This window comes from Strix uralensis, chromosome 2, assembly GCF_047716275.1.
Source record: "Strix uralensis isolate ZFMK-TIS-50842 chromosome 2, bStrUra1, whole genome shotgun sequence".
NCBI classification, from domain to species: Eukaryota; Metazoa; Chordata; class Aves; order Strigiformes; family Strigidae; genus Strix; species Strix uralensis.
This window is the reverse complement of record NC_133973.1, coordinates 5155761-5181863: the sequence shown is the minus strand read 5'-3', so window position 1 is coordinate 5181863 and position 26103 is coordinate 5155761. Positions and strand designations below refer to the sequence as shown.

The following is a 26103-nucleotide window of genomic DNA, read 5'->3' as shown; positions in this document are numbered from 1 at the left end:
TCATCGCCCTCTACAACTCCCTGAAAGGAGGGTGCAGAGAGGTGGGGGTGAGTCTCTTGAACCAAGGAACAAGCACCAGGATGAGAGGGAATGACCTCAAGCTGCACCGGGGAAGGGTCAGACTGGCTCTTAGGAAGGATTTCTTTGCAGAAGGGGTTGTTGGGCGTTGGAATGGGCTGCCCAGGGCAGGGGGGGAGTCCCCATCCCTGGAGGGGTTTAAGAGTTGGGTTGACCCAGCACTGAGGGATCTGGTGGAGTTGAGAAGGGTCAGTGTGAGGTTAATGGTTGGACTAGAGGATCTTCATGGTCTTTTTCAACCTAGATGATGCTGTGATTAGGAGGGAAGGTATGTGTAGGCACATGCATGTGTGATGTGTGCTAGGGAGTCAGATGTTGGTGATGGACGTGTTCTGAAGACTGGCCAATTTAGCCAGTTTAAAACTGTAAGATTAAATTTTACTAACATTCATTAGTAACACACCTCTTGCTCGTGCTTGCACTTTTACTTTATTCCATGCCTTAATAAGTGATAAAGGCTTCTAGTGGCCGAGGTGTCAGTAAGGCAGTATGTTTTTGTGTCAGTAGATTTCTGAATTGCAAGTCTGCCTTGTTAATTATGAATGCTGTTGAACATCATATCAATGTAGAGAGATATTGTGTAACACTGAAGGGCTTTTTTTTTTTTTATTGCTTAGGTGTGCCACTGTGTTTTCTTTGGTCACAAAGAATTCAAAGTTTACTTAATTTGTGGGTTTTCTTGTGGTTTGTTGTTTTTTAAACCTACGTGGCCATGGTGGGAAAGCTTTCTAAAATAAACAGACCAGTGGGCCTGAGGGCTGACACATGGAATGAGGAAACTGATTATTACCGTATATGGGAGAGTAGGTGATCAATACTATATCTTATGGATATTAGTGAAATTCAGGCTGCAAAGATGCAATGTTTTGCAACAATTGTTTCATATTCCATGAATTAGAACCTTTACTCAGTCATCAGTTCTGTATGCTGCATTTACTATGGGGGCATAACAGGCTTCCATTTACCTGTCTCCAAAGCTGTTTTGCCCTCTCTGTTTTCTCTATGGTATGTGTGCAGACCAGAGCATCTGTGAGGTCACACAGCTGCTTCTTGGAGTACATCAACATGGAGAATATCCAAGCTCAGATTAGTCCTGTCCCAAATCTGATAACAGAAGAATGTAAGGGCTATCCTTTAATAAACTGCACAAGCAAGGACTTATATTGGTCTATCATCCATCCAGGCCAGAACACAGTTTCTGTAGATTTTTTTTTTTCCCTCTAGAGTAGAGAAAGCCTATGGAATGCTAACTGGTTTCATTCTTGTTACTGATTACTTTTACATTGATTCCCAAGAAGCGTTAAAGATCATAGGTTTGAAGCTGAGATCGTTTAATTTGTAGTGAAAAGTCTTACTGAGATATCTAAATCTGGCAAAGAAAGGACAAGCCCTTGCCAAGAGAGCAATTACTGCCCTCTGAGTTTGGCTTCCAAAGCACCTGGTAGTATTGCAGAAAATATTGCTGAACACTTATCTGTAGAAAATACAGAGTTTCTATCTGACACAGGAATGTTCCAGGCAGAATAGTTGAAGCTATAGCATACTGCTGTATCCCAAAGTCCTTGGTCTTTGTGACAGCCAGGTGGTGGGGGCAGAATTAATTTCCCCAACCTAGTAAATTCAGTGGCAGCATGGAGAAATGAAATCATCTGCCATCAGTAATTGTGAATTTCTTGATTCCCAAGGAATATACTTGAAGTGCATGACCTGCTTAGAAAGAATTTCTCTGGAGTTGCGTAAGACTTTCAGAAGTAAAACTGTAGGTAAATATGTAATAAAACTTCCTCACCGCTGGTGTGTCTGCAAAGCTTACACAGATTAAGATAATACTGAGAACAGATGCTGAACTTTGAATCCACCTAATGAGGAAAATCAACGTATCTGGGTTTGAGACACTTGCTGGAATTTACTGTAGTTCAGGCATGTTCTACTCTAACTCTAGGGAGCTCTGTCTTTCCTGTGGTTGGGTGAAAATTGTTCCACGTAGACTGTAATTCGTAGGATGGCTTGAGCCAATCTGGCCACTTACTATGACAAAAGTTTGCTGTTTGGACAAGCTCTGATGTTTGTCACCCCTCTGTGAGCCAGTTTAACTACTTCGTGTAGCAGGAAACTGACCCAGCAGGAAAATCTGAGTGATCTTCTGCTGGACTAATAGCTTAAATCTGGCCATAAAGGGCTCTGATAAGCACTGGGCTGACAGTGGAGGGAATGGGATGCTGGTCAGCTGAGGATTCAAAGGGAGAAGGAAGGGCAGGAGACAGGGAAAGGGGCTGGGGGAGGCGACTGCAGCGATAGGAAGACAGGCTGAAAAGTGTGAGTGAAATGTGTGTTGCGTGAAACTGTTACTTTCTCTTACCATAAAGCTTTGCTGAACTTTGAGCATGTTGTGGAACAGCTGTAGTTTAACTGAGAATGAGCCTGGTGGTAGAGGGCATGAGCTAGTTTCCCAGAGCTGAAGCCTTTGGCATTGAATGTAGCTAGTTTAAAAGTACTGGACAAATAAAACATCTGTGAAGAAACAAAGTTTTGGAGGGATGTGAAATTAGGTCAGCTATAGCAAATAGACTGAGTGAGGGAAGAAAGGAACAGATGGAAAAAATGGGTTTGCTATTTGTGAAATGAAAGGGGTGACCTCCTTGCAGTCTACATCTTCCTCAAAGTGGCAGAGGGGTGGGAGGCACTGATCTCCTCTCTCTGGTGACCAGCGACAGGACACAAGGAAATGGAATGAGGCTGCGTCAGGGGAAGTTCAAACTGAACGTTAGGAAAAGGTTCTTCATGGAGAGGGGTGGTCAGTCACTGGAACAGGCTCCCCAGGGAAGTGATCACAGCACCAAGCATGTCGGAATTCAAGGAATGTCTGGACGATGCTTTTAATCATGGCTTAATTTTAGGTAGTCTGGAGAAAAGCAGGGACTAGACGATCCTTACGGGTCCCTTCCAACTTGAGATATTCTATGATTCTATGAAAGGTTTTTGTTTCCAAATTTATTATCTGAGTCACCAGAAACTTCTTGTTTTGAAACTTTTTATCTGACTTAAATGTTTAAAAAGAAATTTTAAAAAGCTTTTAGAAAATGTGTATTATAAGCCAGTGTATATCTAAGCATTTTTGTTTGGTAAAAAAGGAAGTTTGCAGATTGACTGAAAACTATTTTCCTTTTCTCAAAAGAATTCTCAAAAGAAAAGGAAAAACGTTGTTTTGTCTGTCATATAGCCCTTAGTTAAGTGGTGTAACTATGAGTATTTCATACTGCTTTCTGCTTCATGTGGTAGATCAGTGATCTCCAAACTTTTTTGATTGCACACCCCATCAGTAAAATATTTTGAACGTACACATCCAATTTATGTGTATTTATTTATAAATTATATACATGTGCTGCCATACCCAGTATTATATACATTATAAAACATGCATCAAAAAAGGGTGAGATAAAGATGAGATAAAAGTAAACTCTTTTTTTTAATTTTATTAACAGTGAAAAAATATTTTCTTCCTGCACTGCAATGCATTGCCTGGCGCACACCCCACTTTGGAGACCATTGATGCAAATAATCCTTTAAAATATTCTCAGATTTCAGGAATGTGGAAGCTAGTGGCACCTTACTGCTGCAGAGTTTTCTGTTGTGCCAGGTTTGATTGTTCTGTTGAATTATCAACCAAGCAATGACATTGTGCTGGGTTTGTGCGTGTGGTGGGGTGTTTGGTGTCAGGGGAGGGGGCTACAGAGGTGGCCTCTGTGAGAAGCTTCTAGAAGCTCCCCTGGCTTCAAGTCAGACCTGCTGCTGGCCATGGCCGAGCCAGTTAGTGATGGTGGCTGCACCTCTGTGATAACGTATTTAAGAAGGGGGATCTAAGAGGGGGTTGGGACTGGTGAGGAGGAGTTACGAGAAGGGCACCTGTGCGAGCACCGAGGTCAGGGGAAGGAAGGAGGAGGAAGGGGGGGAGATGCGCCAGAGCATGGAGCCCCCCTGTATCCTGTGGTGAGACGTCAGGCCCCCCCCTGCCACCACGGAGGAAGAAGGGGAGGGGTGGGGGGAGGTGTTTTAAGATATGGTAATGCTTCTCCCTGTACCATTCTATCCATTAAGTGTTGGTTTTGTTAGTGTTTGAATTAAAGTGATGTTCTTGTTTTTTCTTCCCCTAACGAGCTTGTCTTTTTTGCCTGTGACTGTTAAATGGGTCAGCGATGCCTCCCTGTCTTTATCTTGATTCCTGAGCCTTTTGTTTCATTTTTCTCCTTCCCAGCACTGGGGTTGAAGGAGTGAGTGACAGGCTGCATGGTGCTCAGTTGCCCTCTGGGCCTAAACCGTGACAGACTTTCAGATATTTGCTGAAGACAATGCTGAAAAGAGGAAAAAAATTCTTAGAATGTGAGAAAACATGGATGAGTGGAAGGGTGGGAGGGGGTTAGGACTGAGTATAAGAAACCTGACTCTGTGATGCTGATGAAACTGCCAATGAGACTGCCATAAAACAGGGAAACAGACTTGAAACAGGGCTGTATAGCTGGAGAGGAAGCTGTGGTATCTTGTAATAACTGAGTCAGATCCTGTTAGTTGCCAAGGAGTAATACTGAAGACCAAAGGAAGTAAGTCAGTATGTTATTCCTGGCCTACGTGATGTGCTGCTTTGCAAGGGCTATTTGGCTAAATGCTGCTCCTACATCACGCTAAAAGGTTTAGCATCTGAAATAGTGATGTCGTTACATCATGTCAAGACATTGGGTGTAGCTGTGCTTTCTTTGGTGCTGTTTGCAAGCTGTGTGGGGACAGAACATTTTACATGTGGGGAGTGTGAAACCTGATGCTTATCACCACAGCTATAAAATGAGAGGAAAACACTAGTTTCATATTCAGGCCCTCTCACTGCATAAACACAAGCAAATAGCAACCCCCCCAGGCTGGCTTCTCAATCACTTTCTTTTATCATCAAGCTGGCATAAGTCAGCTGTAGGTAAGGCAGTAAACCTGCTTTTTATTTTAAGGATACAAATCATAATAATACTTCAGGCCTGTACAGGAACCTTTGAGAACCGGACTAGGGACATCTTTCTTTTTCTTGTTGTCTACAGAGATGAGTACCGTGTGTCACCATATGCTGCTCTCCTAGACTGTCTTCTGGCATCTTATCCTAGGTTGGAGTGGTGCTGAGCTAGAAACTAGTGGAAGGGAGGGGTAATGCTATCAAAATAGGAGCAAAGGCTGAATGACAGTGCCTTGGCACATCCTGTTGGTTCCCCTTATACTGTTGCTCTGTGTGCACCAAGACAGAAACACTGATGTAAGTGGGTCTTGTGTGAGCTTTATCGGAAATCAGCCTGGTTAGAGGTGGATGCATGTTGCATGCAGTGAGCTGGGCTGGGCACGTAGTCTTGAACTTGCTGGATTCTAACTTTCTGCACTGTAACTTCCCTTTGCTTTCAGTTTCCTTGCTTGTCAAATAAGAGCTCTATCTGTGGTCCTCAAAAGAGTAAACTCCAAAAGCACCTGGCATTACTGCATGGAAGAAATAGCAGCAGCATCACATGCATGTGTGGTGCACAGCTGATCCTAAGATTATAGACCTGGACCTTTGCATAAAAGTGGTGTCTTAAGTGCCTAGTTATGTGATCCAAAGTCATGGAGTCAGAACAGCCTCCCAGCTTACCAGCTGCCTAGAAGGTGGCTGGCAGTAAGCACTAAACGTTCTTAACCTGCTCCAGTTGCAGAGGAATGTGTTTAAACCATAAACAGATAATTTGGGTAAAACAGCTAGTGGCTATCAGATACCATGGGTTGCAAAGCTGCTGTAATTGGATTGGTTTGGATCATGTGACAGTGTCTTAATTCATCTTCACACTTTATTAGTATTTAAAGCCTGCAGTATTCTTATATAACTAGTTCAATTTCTAGGAGAGAAGACATAATAACTTACCTGCGTGCTTTTCTTTTTCTTCTGCTTCAGATCTTAAATTATAAGCAAATAATTGCTTTGTGGACTACACAACAATGGAAGAGAAGCAGTAAAATTCAACGGTGTGAAGGAGCTGTTGTCTTTTCTCTTAGAGGTTTCCCATGAGCACTGAAGTCATCCGTAAAGAACTGTTTGAAGACTAGCTGAGCTGTTTCCAGAGCCTATTTTTCGTTTCTCAGAAGGGACAGCCTCCACTTCTGGTGTCACTGCATGAAGATAAATAGGCTGAATCAGGGACAAATTCTTTGGTATTGTTTTGTATCTGGTTTTAACAAACAGTGCTGTACTAACACAAAATGTAGGAGCTAAGACCTTTTTTATGATTGATATTTAAAAATTAACAAAGTCATATCCATTTGCATGAATGTGGATAAATCAAAAACTAGTAAGCTTTCCATGCAATTTTGGATCAGTACCTTTTTATAGGCAGAAGAAAGACAGTTCATCCTTCAGCAGTTCAAGATGGATGGAAGTTTGCACTTGCTAGTCTCAGTTCTCTAGCAGGAACTTGATGCTCCAGACAAATATTCTTCAAGATAGCTATCTCCTGGAGCTGGCGGAAGACTGGCAAACCGATCATCTCCTGATGGTGGTTGACTTTGTGATAAAGCTACAATTCAGTTTGTTTTTGCATTGTAACAAAGCTGTTTCTATTAGCATTTGTTTGTTTTTTTTCCTAGAACTTCTGATATTTTTTGCACTTTCAGGGTTTTTTTTTTTTTTATGTCTTAGGTGCTTCACATTATTCTAAGAGAATGTCAACCTAACCATTTCTAAAGAATAATACGGTTTTAGTTTGCTTGTGATTGGAAAGAAAACTTGAAAACTGAGGTCATATATACACTGATGCTCACAAAGAGTCAGAGAAAAGAATACCATGTATTAATGTTTTCAGAACATCAAGCTATGGACCATGTTTTGTGACTTCTGCATGCTAGTTTATGAAAGCTGAAAGTTGATTGTGAACTTGGTATGTGTAAAGAATCATGAAAGTTTGACAACGATAACCAGAGGTCAGAAACTCCCCTTTCATCTTCCCTTTTGCTCCAACTTACTCCCATTATCTCTTGTTCCCCCGCCAGCCACTACTGTGAAGAACATGGCTCCATCTTCTTGATGTTTTGGGGGTAGAGGAAGGCTGCTGTTAGGTGCCCTTCCAAAGCCTACTCTTCTTCAGGCTTGGACAAGTACGGTGCCTTCAGCTTTTCTTTTCTGTCTGAGTACAAGTGCTCAGACCATCTTGGTAGCCCTCCACTGAATTTGCTCCAATTTTGTTGATGTCTGTCTTCCTCAAGGGGTCCAAAACTGGATGCAGTATTTTAAATGCAGTCTAATGTGTGCTGAGTAGAGGGAGATAATCACTACCCTCAATCTATTGGCTAAGCTCCTGTTAGTACAGCCCAGGATGCTGTTGGTTACCTTTGCTGCTGGGGGACACTGCTGGCTCATGTTTGGCTTGCTGCTTACTGAGATCACCCTGCTTCCTTTCAGCAGAACTGCTTCCCTGCCAGCCAGACCCTAGCTTATGTCATTGCAAGTGGTTCCTCTTTCCCAGAGCTTCATATTTGTCCTTTTAAAATTTTAACCTATCTAGGCCTCTCTGACAGCCCAGCCCTCTAGCATGTTGACTCATTCTCCCCAATTTGGTGTCATCTGCAAACTTGACAAGACTGCACTTTATCCCCTCCTCCAGACCACAGATGGATGTTAAATGGGACTAGTTCCTGCAAAGACCCTTGTAGTACTCCACTTGTTTCAGCCATCCAGCTGGAGTACGACCTGTTAGCCACTACCATTTAAGCTCCATCATCCAACCAGTTCTTTACCTATCTATAGAATCACAGAATGGTTTGGGTTGGAAGGGACCTTTAAAGATTGTCTAGTACAACCCCCCTGCCGTGGGCAAGGACATCTTTCACTAGATCAGGTTGCTCAAAGCCCTGTCCATCTGGCCTTGAACATTCCCAGTGATGGGGCATCCCCAGCTTCTCTGGGAAACCTGTTCCGGTGTCTCACTACCCTCATCATAGAAAATGTCATCCTTATGTCCAACATAAATCTATCCTCTTTCAGTTTAAAACTGTTGGCCCTTGTTCTGTCACTACAGGCCCTGGTAAAAAGTCTTTCTCTGTCTTATAAGCCCCATTTATGTATTGAAAGGCCACAATAAGATCTTGCGAAGCCTTCTTTTCTCCAGGCTGACCAATCCCAACTCTCAGCCTTTCTTCCCAGGAGAGGTGTTCCATCCCTCTGATCATCTTCATGGCTCTCCTCTGGACTCACTCCAACAGATCCATGTCTATTTTGTGCTGGGGACAGTACTCCAGGTGGAGTCTCACAAGAGCAGAGTCAAGGGAGATGATCGCCTCTCTTGACCTGGATATGCTTCTTTTGATGCAGCCCAGGATACAATTGGGTTTCTGGACTGCAAGTGCACACTGACGGTTCATATCTAATTTTTTGTCCACCAGTATATCCAAGTCCTTTTTCACAGGGCTACTCTCAATCCATTCATCCCCCACCCTGTATTGATATTAGGGATTGCCCTGACCCACATGCAAGACCTTGCACTTGGCCTTGTTGAACTTCGTAAGGTGCATGGGGCTCACTTTTCAAGCCTGTCCAGGTGCCTCTGGATGACATCTCTTCCCTCAAGTGTATCCACAGCACCACTCAGCTTGGTGTCATCTGCAAACTTGCTGAGGGTGTGCTCAATCCCACTATCTCTGTCATTGATGAAGGTATTAGATAGTATTAGTCCCAGTGCAGACCCTTGAAGAATACCACTCATTACTGTTTTCCACTTTGACATTGAGCCATTAACTGTAATTCTTTGGACACAGCCATCCAGCCAATTCCTTGCCCATACAACAGTCCATGTAGTTCACCCATTGAAATCCTAACCTTGGATACAGAAATATTGTGGGAGATGGTGTCAAAAGCCTTGCTAAAGACTGGGTATAAAAATATTGCTTTCCCCTCACCCATAAATCTAGTCATTTCATCATTACAGGAGGCAGTTGCGTTGGTTAGGTGTGATTTACCCTTAGTTAAATGTATGCTGACTGTTCCTAACCACTTTCTCCTTCACAAGCCCTGAAGTGTGTCCTAAGAGGACCAGCTCCCTGATTCTCCCAGGGATGAATGTGAGACTGACCAGCCTGTAGATTCCCCAGGCTGACTTTCTGTTGCTTTTTAAAAATGGATACACCTTTTCTAGTTTTTTCCAGTCTAGTCAGGGATTTCTTCAACCTTGATGACCTTTTAAAGGTGATAGCACTCACAGTGGCACCAGCCAGCTCTCATAGCACCCTTGAATATGTCTGGTCAAGTCCCATGGACTGGTGTGAATCAAGTTTTCTCAAGTAATCCCTGATTTCTGGTAGTTTTTCTTGAGTTCTTTGACTAAGCACAGAGCCCATGAGGCCTTGTCAATGAAGACTGAGGCAAAGAACACATCAAGTAACTAAGCCTTCTTTGTCTCCTATACTTAATTCACCCCCCCCAATTCAGGAATGGGCCCATATTTTCCTTCTTTGTTCCTTTACAGTTAATATACCAGCAGATGCAGCTCTCTTTGCCCTTGATGTCCTTTGCAAGTCTAAATATAGCTGAGCCTTGGCTTTCCTGACACCATGCTTACCTGCCCAGGCAGTGCTCCTAAATTCCTCTGTTGTAGCCTGCCCCTGCCTCCACATCCAGTATACGTGACTTCTGCACTGGAGCCCTGTCAGGAGCTCCCTGCTTAGCCTGCCCGTGTTCCTGCCTGTGGGAATGGCCTGTGCTCACAGCAGGAGAAAGTCTTCCTTAAAGGCCTGATGGCTCTCTCGAGCTCCTTTGCTCTTCGGAACTGCCTCCCACGATATCCTACCTCCTGTTTTCCTGAATAAGTGGAAATTTGCCTGTACCCTGATGTTTACGTTCCTCGCTCCTCTTGGAATCTGTTTCTTGGTCACTACAGCCAAGGCAGCCATTTGTGACCACATCCCCATCCAGTCTCCTCTGTCAGTGAGCAGCACATACAGCTGCACGTCAGCCTTCACTGGTGCGTCCGGTAGCCTGTGTGAAGTTGTCCCTGCTGCTGCCCAGAAACCTTCCTGACGGCTTGAATTGTTGCCTTGGCTTTCCAGCAGATGTCAGAAGTTCCCTCATATGTATCTGTGAGTCAAGAGTCTTCCTCAAGCTATTTAGAGAAACCTTCACCTCCTTCCAGTAAGGATCTGCTGGCCTCCATGCTCCAACCATATTGTCATCCCTACTGGCTTTTCCCAGGAATGTGACCCCCAAGCTCTCAGCCAGCCTGTCACCTGCTCTGTATCAGAGCTCCGCACATTCAAGGCACTCTTTTCACAGGGAGGACAGTCGCTTCTCGTCTTCCTTCCATCACTTCCCTGTAGAGCTTCTACACATCCACTGCAGTGCTCCAGTCATGCAAGCTGGCTCACCGTGTCTCAGCTGTTGTTCAATAAACTCATGGAGAACTTTAATTCTTCCTGCTTGCTTTCCATGCGGCATGCATTTGTGCATGTACCTTCATGCCTCCTTCTGCCAATTTTTTTTTTTTTTTTAACTTCTGAGGTCTGTTTTGTTCCTGTCACCCCGTACCCTTTACTTTGGACCCCTATCCACTACTACTTAACTGTGGGTTGTGATCTCTTCCCATCATTCCTACTTCAGAGCTTTCCTCGTGAGGTTGGCCAGCCTGTTGACAAAGATTTTTACATTAGACAGGTCCATAGGACATTTAAGCTATTCCTGTGTGTTTTTTCTGGTAGTGAAACCTACCTAGCAGTTAACAGCGGTTTGAGAAGGATCAGAAGTGACTTATGCCCCCACCCTGTCCAGATGTAGAAAGTAGACCCTACAGAAAACTTGAGATCTTTCCTTATTGCTGCACATACCATTTAGATGTTTTCTTCCACTCACACAATTTCTTCTGCTCTTTGCAGATGCACTGCAGCAGTGTTCGATGGGATCTTTTGTTAGAGCTAGACCACCTTACTTCTACTGCTGACTGTAAATATTTTCTCATAATTTATTAAAAAAAAAATTTGCTAAGATGTAAGAAACTTTGATATATCTTTTTGTAATATATACATGCACTTTTTATTTAACCTTGAAAGTCAGTAACCGATCCCCAAAATATCGTTAACCCAAAGTGATTTATTTTCTATATATATTTTTTTAAGTTGTAACTCCTGAGCCAAATGTCCCTCTCCATTGCACCTTCAACAGGTTTATCAGGATGATGCTGTCTACTTCTTTGTAACATTTTAACAAGTTTCCACACAGAGATGCCCTTTGTCACGTGTACTGTGGTAAGAGTAAACCTGTAGCTTGTTTTCCTGCTTGGACAAAGGCTTGCTTTCTGTTATTAATATGAGAAATAATGGTCAAAAAGGTTATTGTTGGGAGGAACTGGAATTCCTTGACATGTGATATCATCGACTTTGTTTCCAAAGCAAAAATCAACAGTCTTCAAAAATAGTAAGCAGTTGTGGTTAATTAACCACAGTTGCTGGAAGCCTTCAGCAATAATTAGTAGAATTGTGGAGCTTTATCAGAAGTAGAAAACCCCACTTGTGGCATGCTGATGTAAGACCAAGAATGACAGGCTCTACAGTGTCTCACTCCCTGCTTCCACCCACTCATTTTGCACAGTGTCTGCTGTGCATGAGAAGCTTCTACCCACTGGTAGAAGTATAGACTTTGCAGTTTTCAAAGCAAGAATGAAGCTCAGGGCTTTTTTATTGGGTTTGTTTTGTCTTTGGTTTTTATGATGGGTAGATTTTATTATTTTTTCCATGGGGATGTGAAACCAGACATTTGGGAAAATAAATTGACCTGACTTCCTGCCAGTTTTGGTGACAGCATTTGAAGTGCCATTCCCCATGTCCCTCTCTCCAAATGTCTCCTGAGCGATAACTAAAGAAGAATAAACATTTTTTTCTATGAATAACTTGTGTCCAATCTTGTCTTGCAGCAAATGCAAAAATAGGTGGTTTTCAATAGCAAAGAGTAGAAGCTTACTCAAGATGCAAACGGTTACTTCTGGCTCGTGTACGACTTGAGTCCAGGAACTGCTGACTGTATTCCAGAACGTGAGCCTGCCCTCCGACACCCCAGAGTCCCAGCTCATGTTGACCTCGAGACCTGATTGCTGCTAATAACAGAAACTCACAGCGAATAGAAGCTGCTGCTAAGTACTTGTGCTCACAGTTGATTCCTTGGTCCTGAGTCTCCTTTAATACTAGCTTTAACCTCCGAAGCAGCGCCTGCAGGAGATGTTGCTCCTCATTTATCCCAGAATAAATGAGATCAGAACTCGATTTCATGGATTTGGGGCATCAGACTCAAACCACAGTTGTCAAGGAAGCTTTGTGTTGTGCTGACGTGCACAGGCTAGCTTTTGGTTGTTTGCAAACACCCTGGGTCTAGCTGTTGCTGGTTGAAAAGTTATACCATCCTCACTTTAGCACTGGCTGCACAACTGTTGGGAACAACCTCTCGTAGATAGATTACAGTGTGAAAGGAGTGGTGTGAGTTGAAAGAGCCTTCATCAGTGCCCAAAAGCTGACTTCATACGGAGCTCCGCAGGCAAAGCTGTGAGGACTGGCTTCCAGGAGCAGGACTGCAGCAAAAGCTAGGGGCAGCAGGAACCCCAACAGGCGGCACGGTTGTCTTTTGAGCATCTATGCCTTAAAACCAGGGGCTGATAACACCTGGCAGGCTGCGAGGAGGTGATGCGCACCCTACGTGGCACACTGCTGCTGGAACACAGGTTTGCGACGCTCTTTGAGCAGTAGCAGGTTAATTTATCAACACCCAAAGCAGCAAGGGGGAGGTGAGCTTGTGTGCTCCCACTGTCTCTGGGTGCAGTTTGAACTGTGGCGTGGGTACGAGGACATGAGGGGGTACGAGACCCCCTAACGAGGGTCCATTTCATTCATGTGAATGAAATTCGAAGGAGCTTTGCCTTAGGGTTGACCTCAAGGGGACTTTCCTCCTTAAAAGGTGGTGAGTAGAGTTGACCGTGGGACACCGTGTGGGCCACTGTGACTTGGAACTGTCACAAGAGAAATCAGTGTATCCTATGCCCAAGAACATAGCTAAGTTTCTATTTTGTCAAGTTTTATATGCAGCTTCTGCTTCATCCCTGTTGGATATCTGAGGATGGGCCTGTGAGTCCCAAAACTTGTCAATTTTTTCTAGCAGTTAGACAAACTGTGCCTCATACTTAGAAAAAAAATAAAATCCTAGCCTTATAAATCTCAAGTTTCTTTCCCATTTAGACTGTGTTTTCCTCTTCTATCATACCTGCTTGTGCTTGTTTGCCATTACTCTTCCTTGGGGAATTCGGTGCTCTTCAACTATGCATTTTTGATCCTTGTTTGGTTCCTGGGGGTGAGGGGCGACAAAAGAGTGGAGAGTTGCACCAGGAAGATGGAACAGAGGGGAACTGAGCAATGAATGATGGGTGGAGGTAAGTGCAAATAAGGTCCAGAAATTCTATGTACAGTACTGCAAAACAGACTGTTTTTTAGGGCTCCAAGGGTAAATTCATCCTGGAATCACCTCTTGAAATGCTTGCCTTATGCTGCAATAGACTGTGTCTTGCGGTCCTGGCAAGAGAGGAGCCATGCCTTTCCACCGATACCAGCGTTTCCCTGCTAGTTCTGGTTGAGAATTACGTATAGAGAGGTTTCACATCCAGTTGCAAGTTCTCAGTTTTAAGTGAATGTTAAGCCAACCTAAAAAAACTAATTTAACTAAACAAATCAAGGAAAACCCTTGGTGGTGATGATGTCTGTCACTCAAACCAGAGGACTCTCCCAGGGAGACAACATCTGAAAAAGAGGCGAGAAGCGTTGGGTGCCAGAGTGGCAGCCTGCCAGCGTGTCGGGGTGCTGTTGCTCTGCTGGGGCAGGAGGTACTCTGGGGCAGGACCCGGCAGTGTAGAGGGTTATTCCCAGGTTCCCCCTGCTGCATGGAGAGGGAAGTTGTCTAAGGAAGGCCATTGATTTGGAGGGAGAGAAAAAGGCACCTGAAGATGAATCACTGATGGATTAGCTGTTTTGCATTAATAGCTGTAGGAGGCAGGTTGCTGCCTGCTTCCTCAGACAAAGGGCATGTGGTGAGTGTGGGGGTGGCTTATCCTGTGGGAGGGTTTGTTGCAGATGTTTTCAAGGGCCAATATTTTATTTTTTTTTTCTAAAGGAGTTAGAAATTGGCTAAGACATGTGACATTTTATATTATCTTTAGAACATCAGAAAGAAGGGCCTGGACCCTTGGGGGAAATTATCTCAACTGTATCATCATGATTTAGGGTAATGCAAGGCCAGCAGGCAGGATGGGCTAAAGCTTGGATTTGAGAAGAAGAAAACTATAAGGAACTGGCTGTGGGACTTTGAGGTCGAAGGCCTTTATGGCTCAGGGCCAGCCTGTGGGGGTGGGGGACTTTTTCCTTGTAAAAAGCTGTTGTGACACGGTATGCTGCAGATCACATCTCTCATTACACGTAGACTGCTGGTGTCCTGCTGGGCTCTGAGGAGCCTTCTACTTCCCACCTCCACTGCTTTTCTTTTCCCCCCAGTGCAGCAGGAGGAGAAAAATTTTACGAGGGCAGCAGAATTTTGCCACTGAGGAGTGGAGTGGGTTCCACGTAGAGTTTTATTGCTCAGTGTCCTTGCACGGTTGCTAAATTACATCCGCTCTGAAGCGTGCCAGCATCCTGAGAAAAGTTTCGCTGGCTTCCAGTGGGTGCAGCCCTGGTTGGTTTCTGCAGCCAATCTGGCAGGGAAAAAGGTCACAGGAAATAATACCTAGTTTGGGACCACTGTTATATGATCCCCAAATAGGTCAGTGCATGGAATGCAGCCAGAGTATTTACTGTTCTTTGGCTCCATCATGGCTCTGAATCATGAGTTTTGCTCAACAGCACTGGTTAAATATGAAAGCCCTCTGGTTCAACTCCGCAGTATATCAGCCAGAACTCATTTAATCCGCTTTTTCTAATCACTATGGTATCACAGTGGTAACAAGTATATGGTGAGTTGAAACATTGTAATCATAAGTAATGTGCTCCATATTAATAATTATTTATCATCTGGTTGTTTTTAAATTCTCTATTTCTGGAGCCAAATAAATTATGACAGAAGTTCATTGTAGCGGTAAAATCAAACACTGCAAGTTTAGAGAATTCTAATTTCAAGATTATCTGCAAAGAAATGCTAAATTCAAGATTTTCTCTTATTCCCCCTGTACTTAATGCATTCTGAAAACAGACTGGTATTTTCAGCAGATTCCTGTAGCTGGTAGTAAATGGATCCTGCTTCTACATTCAATACGATTTTTTTTGCATTAACTCTGTGTAGCCCCCTGGCGTTCCCTTTTAGGCATAATCCAAGATGTACTTTAATTCACTTTCAGAAGTTTTTCAGTTATAATGTTCACACCATAGCATCTGACCATTTCACAGACAAATTTTCTACTCTCTAAGACAGATGGTGGTACGGTCCCCTTGTTACAGATGGGAAAGCTGACACACAGTGAGATTACGACCAAGTCTGTCAGATGTGTTCGTTGATCAGGGAACACACGTGATTAAGTCTTGGCACGCTTGTGTAGTCTTGGGGTCTTCAATATGGTTAAGGTAGAGCTGTGGTCACCTTCAGTTGTGGCTACAAGCTACTAGCAAGACCTTTTGTTGCACACCTGGGGAAACAGGGAATGCACAAACAGATTCAGCGTGGCAATCCATGAGTTCTCTCTGGGTGAAACTCCGTGTGTTTAGGCAGCAGCGAAGATGGAGTTACTTGTGCTCTTGTCCCCTTCTTCTGCTAGAAAGAGGAGCAGTGCATTCAGGAGAAAAGTTGTTTATAAATGAGCTGTACAAGCTGGTGATTTGGCTTGTTAGGTAAAGACCAGTGATGTCTGGAAATCTTGTGCTTCCTATGTGTGCAAATGTTTATGTTCTGTGTATGTGCATGAATGTGTGTGCATCTGTGTTCTGTGCACTGCTTGTACAGGAGAGGGAAGCATGCTGAAGAGGTAAGTCATTAGCCTTAGTGCACTGGAGCTTTTAGAATAGAAAGGGTTTTAGTTACTACAGTATTTCACAGAATCACAGAATCATGGATGTTGGAAAAGACCTTGAAGCTCATCCAGTCCAACCATTAACCTCACACTGACCGTTCCCAACTCCACCAGATCCCTCAGCGCTGGGTCAACCCGACTCTTCAACCCCTCCAGGGATGGGGACTCCCCCCCTGCCCTGGGCAGCCCATTCCAACGCCCAACAACCCCTTCTGCAAAGAAATCCTTCCTAAGAGCCAGTCTGACCCTGCCCTGGCGCAGCTTGAGGCCATTCCCTCTTGTCCTGGCGCTTGTTCCTTGGTTCAAGAGACTCATCCCCCCTCTCTGCACCCTCCTTTCAGGGAGTTGTAGAGGGCGATGAGGTCTCCCCTCAGCCTCCTCTTCTCCAGACTAAACCCCCCCAGTTCCCTCAGCCGCTCCCCATCAGACCTGTGCTCCAGACCCTGCACCAGCTCCGTTGCCCTTCTCTGGACACGCTCAAGTCATTCAATGGCCTTTTTGGAGTGAGGGGCCCAAAACTGAACCCAGTCATCGAGGTGCGGCCTCACCAGTGCCGAGTCCAGGGGTAAATCCCTTCCCTGTCCCTGCTGGCCATGCTAGTGCTGATACAAGCCAGGATGCCATTGGCCTTCTTGGCCACCTGGGCACACTGCTGGCTCCTGTTCAGCTGGCTGTCAATCAACCCCCCCAGGTCCCTCTCTGACTGGCAGCTCTCCAGCCACTCCTCCCCAAGCCTGTAGCGCTGCTGGGGGTTGTTGTGGCCCAAGTGCAGCACCCGGCATTTGGCCTTATTGAAACTCCTCCAGTTGGCCTCAGCCCATCGCTCCAGCCTGTCCAGGTCTCTCTGCAGAGCCTCCCTACCCTCAAGCAGATCAACACTCCCACCCAACTTGGTGTCATCTGCAAACTTACTGAGGGTGCACTCGATCCCCTCGTCTAGATCATCAATAAAGATGTTAAACAGGAGTGGCCCCAAAACCGAGCCCTGGGGGACACCACTCGTGACCGGCCGCCAGCTGGATTTAACTCCATTAGATTTGCCAGTAGATCAGCGCTTCTGCAGGGCTATGAACCGTTTGGGGTCCATTTTCTCTAGATGTAGGAGTCCCCACTGAATTGTGCTGGAGTGGATGTGGGGAGAGGGGTGCTTTCATCTGCTGAAACAGTAGGATGGCTAAAATCTGTGCAGCTGCTGGCCTAACACAGACATTTGGCCAGTTTCCTTAAATATTCAACTGAATGTTTTGGTTTATATACAGCATGGGGGAACTCAAACAGCAGCACAGATAACATCCAGTTCTTCAGAAAGGCATTTAACAGCCTTACCGTTGTTTTTGTCTGCCTGCCCACCTCCCACCTACATCTGCCCTGTTTATACTGAGGATGTAAAATGTCAGCCTGATAGTTCACGTGTAGCAAAATAGCAAACTAATGTGAACAATGGGAAGTGTCTGGCTGAGGCTGCCTAACATGGCACCCCCTGCCACCAGTGAGAAAACATGGGTCTGTGAGTGTCCAAGAGAGAGTTTACTGTACTGTTTCAGGCCCTGGAAGACCCATGAAGATGGATGCATCCCTTTGCTGTTACCAGTCTTATCCATTTAAACTCTGAGACTTTAGAAGCGAGGCTCTGTGTGTGTGTTTGTGTGTGTGTATGGATAGGTGTGTGTTGTTACCTAGAAGAGCTGTAGACTCAGGGGGACATACTCCAAATCTTCTACTAGAATTCTATTTTCTTCCATACTGTAAATCCAAGAATTACATGATGCACAACTTATTTTCTCTTGCTCCTATCTACATTGTCTCCAGATGTCAGGCTGAGGACAAAGTCCAGTATAAGACATCATTATAAATCTGTGGAGGTGACATAACAGTTCTACATTATATCTCTGAATATTGTTTCTTTGGGATTTAATCTTTTTTGTATTCATCATTTTGTGAGCATCCAAGACACTGCCTCTGTGACGAGAGCTGTTTCACCCGTAGCATCATTTCTCCCAGCACATAAGGACGGTAAAAGGGCAGCGGTTTTGGCACCCGTTCCACCCAGTTTGCACAACAGCAACATCACTGTCATTTTGAGCATGTTTCTGTATGTAAAAGGTATGTAAAATGTCAGACTTTTCAAGTGCTCTTAGTGATTTGAGGTGCCTTATGTTCTCAGTATCCAACATTAGACAAGTTAAGGGGCTTGCTGGGATTACACCGTCCAGAATCTCAACTTCCACAGCGAACTGCATCAGTAATACCAAAATAATAAAGTCATCTATTACCTTGGATTTGGCTTAAAAAACCATAAAACCTTAAAGAGTAAAGAAAGACAAGAAACAGTGTGGGGCTGGAGGTCTGACAGAAATAAATACCAGACTGATTCATAACACTGGGACACCTTGTTTGCAGCAGGTGGGAACTTGGATGCCAGCTCTCCGGCAGAAACACGGCGGAGCTGGACATGCAGCTCTTCCCTGGAAACCTTTTCCTGAACTTGCCTGCAAGTTCATCCACTGTGGAAATATTTCCAAGTGCTTCTGATAGGACTGGCCTGCAGGCACCGCTCTAGCATCAGCAATCGCATCACTTGCTGTAGCATGTTTGACAAACCGCTCCTCGTGGTCCCTTCCAGCTCCCTTTTGCTGGGGAATGGTGTGGCTGAAGCTCAAAGGTTTGGCCTGGAAAGCTCAGCCATGGCCCGAGGGGGCTGGGAGCTGGGCAGAGTGGATTTACCCTCTCCCTGACACGGGGAAGGGGTTGCCACAAGATTTGTGCTGGGTTACTGCAGGCAGTTCTTGGACATCTCCTGGGTTTCAGTCACCTAGATATAGCAGTGAAGTGTTACTGACAGGTAAGGAGGGAGGTAATTTTAACAGATTAATATTTAATGCTCTGTGCTTGAAGGTTTCTGGAGGAGCTACCTGAGTGGATTTTCAAAGAACTGGGAAAAAAGATTTTCGAAGGAAAGGCTTTTGCTTACTGAATTAGATTTCAGCTCTTGGAGTGCCCAGCGACTTGCAACCAAGTGCCCTTGTGTAAACACAGTTTTCATACCCCTCAGCCACATCCAGACACGACCTATTCTAATGTGCTTCTTTCAATACAGCTGCAACACCCCCCCCCACCTCCCTCCCTCCACCCTCTGGTCATACAGGTTTCAATCCCAGCCTATTAAAGCAGTGCAAAGCAGACTGGCTGTAATTAAATCTCCCAGCCGCAGAAGTAGTTTAAACAGGTACAGCTGGAGCTGACCAAAATTTTTCTTCATTGCCTTCTGGGCTTAGATCGGCGCTGGGGTGGGGGGGGTGTATGTGTGTGTGCTGCTGCCTCCCTGGAACAGGTTGGGGAGGAAGCTGTAGGAAGAGGGCAGAGAAGGGACAGCTTTGTCAGCTAGAAACTGATTGAGTGACCTTTCTGCTCTCTGGACTGAAGCAGGACCATTTCCTCTGTGTGCTGACATTTGCTCCAGCCCTGTCCTTCTGCCGCTTTCTTCACCTCCGCTTCGCTTTGTAATTGCCTTTTGTATTGTTGGTTTACCCCACCCATCCCCATGCTCCTTTCCTTCAGCAGCTCCTCTCCAGGGATTCCTCTGCATGAACCTGGCCAACACAACACAGGAGGTACAAAAAGGACAGCCATTGCTCTGCTTTTGTTGCCCAGTCCTTCCTGTTCCCGTAGGTTGGGTCTGTCTGATTTGAGATCTCATGCCACTTAACGGCTTCTGTTTGAGAAGAAGAAAAAGGGAGAAGGATCTTTTTCTTTTTTCCTTTTCTTCTTCCCATGCAGATCTCCTGGGGTACTCAGAGTCTGTCCTCTGTGGGTTCTCGCACCCTGGCTGGAGCTGCGGGAAAGTCAACTCTTAAACAGCACATCATTTCTTACTGACACTTTGTGCGTCATTGTGTTACTGTGTTTATGCAGTTGTTGCTTGCAAACGGCACTCTCTGAGTTTGGTTCGATTACCCCTCCCCTCTCCTCTCCTCTGCCCCGTTCTTGCCCTCTTGTCTTTCGTTTGTTCCTGGTTTTGTCATGATCTAGGCTAGACAGGCTGGAGACTTTTAGGCTCCCAAAGACCTGCGTTTCTAATGTCAGAAAACAAGTGGAAAAACACTTAATCTTTTTCCCTTGGACTGAGATCCTACAGGCTCCTTAATCTATTACAAAGGCACATAAAGGGCATAAGTGGCATTTCTTTTCCTCTGATGGTCATCTTTAAGGGGGGCAGGGGGGTGGAAGAAAGACAATACAGTTGATAAAAGAAGAAACCAAGCTGCAGGATTCCCAATTTCTGCTCTTGGAAATCTTCTGCCGCTTGTTGGCTGTCTCACTTGGAGCTTGTCACTTAAATTTTGTGTCAAAGTTTACCTAACTGTTAAGGAATAGCCCTTGCTACTTTTTCTCAGGCTCTTGCCTGCAGGAGGTGATTATGGAAAAGGTAACATTTCCCTTAACGGCTGAGCTGCAGTCGATTTAATTTGCAATCTGTTACGAAATGGTAGGTATTGTTTTACCTTCCTTCATCCCCAGGCTGGGGGAACAGGCACAGTGAGTTCCAGAGATAAATGGGGAGTCAAATAATTACAGGACTGGCTCCTAGGGGTGGCTTGAGAATTAATGGCTGTTTGTACAGCACTTCGAGATCCTTAGCTGAAATGTGCTTTTAACTCTGGGGCACTGCAGGCTGGAGGTGATGGGTACCCCGGGGCTCTGGCAGAGCTCAGCACTGGGAGGATATCAGATCTTTTGGAGCAGAGATGCAGCTCCAGGGATGTGGCTGGCCAGGCACTGGGGTGAGATTTATGTTAGACCTGGGAAATGCTCCTATGTAGGGCAGGAGGGTGGCAGGCAAGAGTCTGTCCCTTCAGGCTCGTTGCTTTTAAGCAGATCTGGCTGCGTGGAAGAGAGACCTGAGGAATAATACATCCAGTGAATGCTTCTCTAGCCATCTTTTGGTCTTCCTGTCAATCAGCAGTGTCCCAGCTGGTAAGAAGAAGTCATGGGTATAAGAAGAAAATGTCTTGCGTTGCCTTCTGATGCTAGTCAGAGCCTCCTTAGTCGTTTCCCCTCAGGAACCCAAGGGTGACCATCATAGGTTGCATTAAGCCAGAGCATTTCAAGTGGTTTGGAGCCAATATGCCACAAATGACCACAACTTGTCTAGGCTGGGACGTTCACTGTCGTTATCACAAGTGAGGAAACTTTTCTGTCAGGTGCCTGCACAGTGTCGGAGTCCCAGCCTGGCTTTTACAGCCCTAGAAGGAAGTGCTGAGTGCATTGTTTTCTAATCTTGCTGGGGAGATTTTCAGAAGGGAGGCTGTGCTGTGGGAAGCAGTGTAAGATACGGATGGATCCAACCAGCTTGTGCTTGTTTGAGTCCACAGGCAGCCACCAAGGGCCAGGCAGTCGGGGAAAGTTCTCCCTGTCCCATGGGAGGAGCACGTGTGTTTGGAAAGATCCGGGAGCCACAGCAGCCGTGAGTGGTGCAGGAGAGGAGAATTTCTCCCTGGGTCTCAGGATTCCCTCAGGGTGGTGCAGGGAGCAGTTCAATGCTCCCAGCATTGTCCTAAGCAGCAGCTGCTGGTGCTGTGTGACAAAGCTCTCCTGGCACCGAGGTACAGGGACCCTCAGGGGACTGACTATGTTGGCAACTGCAGTGACCATGGGGAAATGGGACAGCTCAGGTTATGGCTGGGGAGTCTGCACTGTACAGATGCAGTCAGTCCATCCCAAATGCTTTGCTACTCACCTCGTACTGTGGGCGCAAGTAGAACAGCTTATGTCCTCTCTGCAGCTCAAGGTTTCAGGAGAACATCTAGCACCGCTGAGCTACAGGAGCTCTGAGCTCCTTTCTTCTGCTGTCTTCTTGTAAGAGGCATATTTTAACCTTCTGTCCATTCAGTGGACAGAACCATGCAGCAGCAGCCTACGTATGGACTTTCATCTGGTAGGACTGTATTCCTTGTCCTCAATGTCCCCTCATTAGTATCTTCAACCCCGCTTCCAGGTTTGGAGATGCCATCGATCCATGCCAGTTCCTATCTTGCTATATCAGTACTGTCTGCAGCATGTCCAACACATTCCTGCTAAAAAGTCTTTTAAAACGGCTGCTGGTAGTCAGGGACCTCACCAGTGTCAGTATTGTCCATCTAATTGGGGAGAATTTGCTGGGGAACAGGCCTGTCATCTCATCTTCGTCAAGTCTTTTTTTTTTTTTTTTTCTCTTTGACTCCTGGTTATGGGTAATGCAGATAAAAGTGTCCATCCTCACCACCCCTGCCTCTGGAGAGCAGCACGCTGAAGAGGAGTGAAAGGGCCGTGGGAATGCGAAGCATCATTTTATTATTATGATCTTTAAGGAGACAGTGGGAGGATGGAGGAGGAACACAAGGAAGACACCAATACAAAACCACACAGGCAGCGCTTAAGGGGGGAGAGCAAACCCGGAGGGACTTCAAGAGACAAACAGAGGTGGGAGGGGAGGAAAAGAGATGGAAACAGGAAACTGAGCAAGACTGGCAAGGAGTGGCAGAGCCACCTTCCTCCAGTTTTTCCAGGGAGCGGCAGGAGCAGACCTGGGGCTCTCCGTCCATGAAAAAACAGCCTTCTGTGCACCATTCTCCCATTTTCATGAAATCTCTGCTTTTGCTCCTCCAGGCAACCATTAATCTAATATTAAGCCCCTTAACCTCTCTAATTGTTCCCTTTCAGTGTCAGCTGGTTTCCTATTAACCTTTCAATCTCTCAGTAATGCAGTTACTTCTGACTCCAGCCAGCCCTGGCTCTAAAGCTTTACCTCCGGCGGTGAATTTTCCAAGCTTTCACTTTTTTTCTCTTTCTTTTCTGTAATGATTATTACTGCTGTTAAGGAGCCAGTTTGAACCAGCCTCTAAGTGCACAGGGCTGAACCAGTTGGAGTCTATAAATAGCCCTTCACTAACCTTGCGCCTTATTTCATTAAGTTGATTGGCTTCCCTCTCTCCACTTCATTGCATCTCTGTCTCTCTCTACCCTCTCCATTATCGATGCTGGTTCTTTTGTTGCTATCTGAGACACCTGCTTGTTGATAGCAGGGTTGATTAGTCCTAGGTTTTTTTCTCCCGAACAAAATAGCATTGTTGCTGGGGAAGCATCTCTAGAGTTTCATAACAGAGGGAAAGCAGAGGGTGAGGCAGGCCTGAAACAGCAAGTCAGAAAATGTCCACACCGTGCAATAGGAAATTGCATAGGGACAGAGTTTGCTGCCTATAGGCTGGACTTCTCCTGTGACACTCCATGCACTGACCCATTGCACAGTCCCATTGTGCAATATCAAAGCCAAGGCGTCTGCCCGAGGACAAATGGTGCTGCAGTTCAAATCGAGAGTGCTGGCCTAAAGCAGATGTACAGATCCCAGAACGCCATGTGAACTGTCTGCTGCACCTGAGACAGGTCCTCTGGCGACTCAAGCTGTGCCAGGGAAGGTTTAAACTGAATATTAGGAAGTATTTCTTTGCAGAAGGGGTTGTTGGGCGTTGGAATGGGCTGCCCAGGGCAGGGGGGGAGTCCCCATCCCTGGAGGGGTTGAAGAGTCGGGTTGACCCAGCGCTGAGGGATCTGGTGGAGTTGAGAACGGTCAGTGTGAGGTTCATGGTTGGACTGGATGAGCTTCAAGGGCTTTTCCAACCTACATGATTCTGTGATACTGTGACTTTGACATCATTAATCAATACACTACTGCTGCCTGACCCTGTAACCTGGCAGAGCATAGTTTGCTTCAGGTCACAGCTCGACAGTGTCTTCATGCTGTGCTTCCTCTAACTCACCTGCTTTTTTTTTAGTGCTGATGCAGTTGAGCTATACTCAACCCTGGTACCTCTACTCAGGGCCTGCAAACAGCTCCTTTTTTTGTAAAATACAATGAATATTTGTGGTGAAGGCTGAGTTGAGCAGTTGCATGAGGTGACCTGAAATCTCTGCAGTCAATGTAAATCACAGCTCAGCATTACAAGGCTGGGTCTGAGTGGCACTTGCAAACTGCTTGTGTGCAGTGATGCAGTGGGGCAAAGCATCTGCAGGTGCTTCACAAATACTAGGGGTGCTGTTGCCGTACCATAACAGGGTTTGTTTGATGGACCAGCAACAGCAGTGGCTTCTACAGGTAGGAGAGCACCATCTCATTGCAGAAGAGCTGGGATCAGGGATCCAGCCATGCCTCTGTTTTGCTCTGTGCCGAGGGGCAAGTTCTTGCCATGTGGAGTCTCACCTTTCCCTGAAGAAAGAAGAGAGAGACTGAGAGGAAACTTTTCCAGCCTGTGCTTAGGCTGACATTTACAGCCTTTTGCTTCAGCTCAGAAGAAGGGTTTGTGTGTCTAAAAGCTCCTCTGTTTTTTCTAGCTGTATCATTTGTCTAACACCAGCTGTTACCTTTCCCTGAGAGTCCTGCCTCAAAGTCAACAGCAACTTACCAAAATAATAGGAGCTATTCTCTTCCTCTCTCTGTGCAGCTCTGTGTGTCCCTACTTGCCCATTTACTGCTATTCCTTGCTGTTGGAGGGCAAATTCTGGCAGCAACGAGTCTTTGTCTTATTTTCTGGCAAACAACCTCAGTCTGCAGCAAGACAGGAACGACAAACAGTGAAGAAACGAGAGCTGGTAAAACCGTGGTTAAAGGAGAAGATTAACTTCTGGTGATTTCTTTTTCAACCACCGAGTTGGACAGAGGGAAGGGTTTGTAAAAGCGCTGCATGCGTGGAAAGATCCCCCCCACCCTGACCAGGGCAGGTGGCAGCTGGCACCCTGTTTAATAATTCAGGTTCTCCAGGACAGCCACGTGCTTGCTTCTCATCACTCATAGCCTCCTTGCTTTCGTGTTTATCCTTTTAAATCCTCGGGCCTTCCCTTCATTCCCATGCCTTTCGGGTGTCCATGACGCACTGGGATGAAGGAGGCCCCCTCCTGCCTGCCCTCAGCCTTCCCAGCTACCATTTTGGCTGCTGTTCATTATGGAGGGAGCTCAGGAAATTCTTCACATCATGCCTGTTGGTGCCTCGTGGCGAGTGGGTTGGGGGCTGAGCCTGGTCCTGGCTGTGCTTTTAAAGGGCTGAGTTCAAGCCCAGGATGTTGCCCCTCATTTGTGGGAGGAAGGGGAGCCCAGAGGCCTCTCTGGTCCCCACTGAACCACGGGGCAGCAGAGGAGGATTGGGTGCTGCTTCCCCTTCCTGGGCCTGCCGATGGCCATCTCAGGGCAGGCATCATCTTGGGGTGCTCCCCTTGGTCCTGAGATGGTGCCTTAGTGGGGTCTCCGGGGCCTGGCAGGGAAGGGGGTCTCCATGAGCTTTGTGGTCCACCCGTGAAGAAGGGCAGCCATCTTACAGACCCCACCAATGGAGGAAGGCCTGAGGCCAGTCAGTGCCCCCCTAACAGAGTCCCAGCAGAGCAAGGGGCACAGCCTGGCCCCAGAGGAAAACTCGGGGGCTGAGTTGAGCTGGGTACTGCTCTGTGAATGGGCTTTTAGCTCCTCAAGCACCTACTCTGGAGAGGAAGAAAACTCCCCCAGGTTACACCGCACAGGCCTGCTGTAGATGCAAATAAGCGTTTACTTTAGCACAGCTTGTTTCCTCTCCACCTTTACTCCCCCAGAAGGAGGAGGAAGAGGTGCTGTGGCAGAGGGAAGGGTCAGGGAGTATGTTTGCTACCCCTCTCCCCATGCTGGCAGGGTTCGAGGGCTGCTCAGAGCCCCTGAAACACTTCTTGGCCTTCATGGAGGATCTCATGCTGCCTGCGGGAAAGTCAAAGCCCATGGAGAGCCCATTTGACCTGCTGATGAGCAGGCTGCTCTTCTGCAGTGGGCACTGTGCTGTCCCTCGCTGCCAGGAGAGGGGAGCAGGGCTGACGAGCACCAGCAAGGCCTGGTGGGACGGTGGCACTTGTTTGCAGAGTGACACAGACTGCCTCGATGTCCTGCTGTCCTGCCTGCCGAGGACGCAGCCTTGCAGTGAAG

At 46.2% G+C, this 26103-nt stretch overlaps 1 protein-coding gene across 2 annotated transcripts in view; it reads left to right on the top strand.

Moving 5' to 3' along the window:
* The window catches only part of CD58 (CD58 molecule), a 41411-nt gene extending 29415 nt beyond the window's left edge, over positions 1-11996 (top strand). Inside the window, exon 11 of one of the 2 annotated variants that reach the window (XM_074853261.1) lies at positions 6130-11996. In XM_074853261.1, the coding sequence (XP_074709362.1) occupies positions 6130-6149 (20 nt within the window). In that variant the 3' untranslated portion in view covers positions 6150-11996. Of the gene's footprint in view, positions 1-6028 lie in introns of both variants that reach the window. The other variant, XM_074853269.1, reaches the window with a different exon arrangement.
* Positions 11997-26103: the final 14107 nt, after the last annotated feature.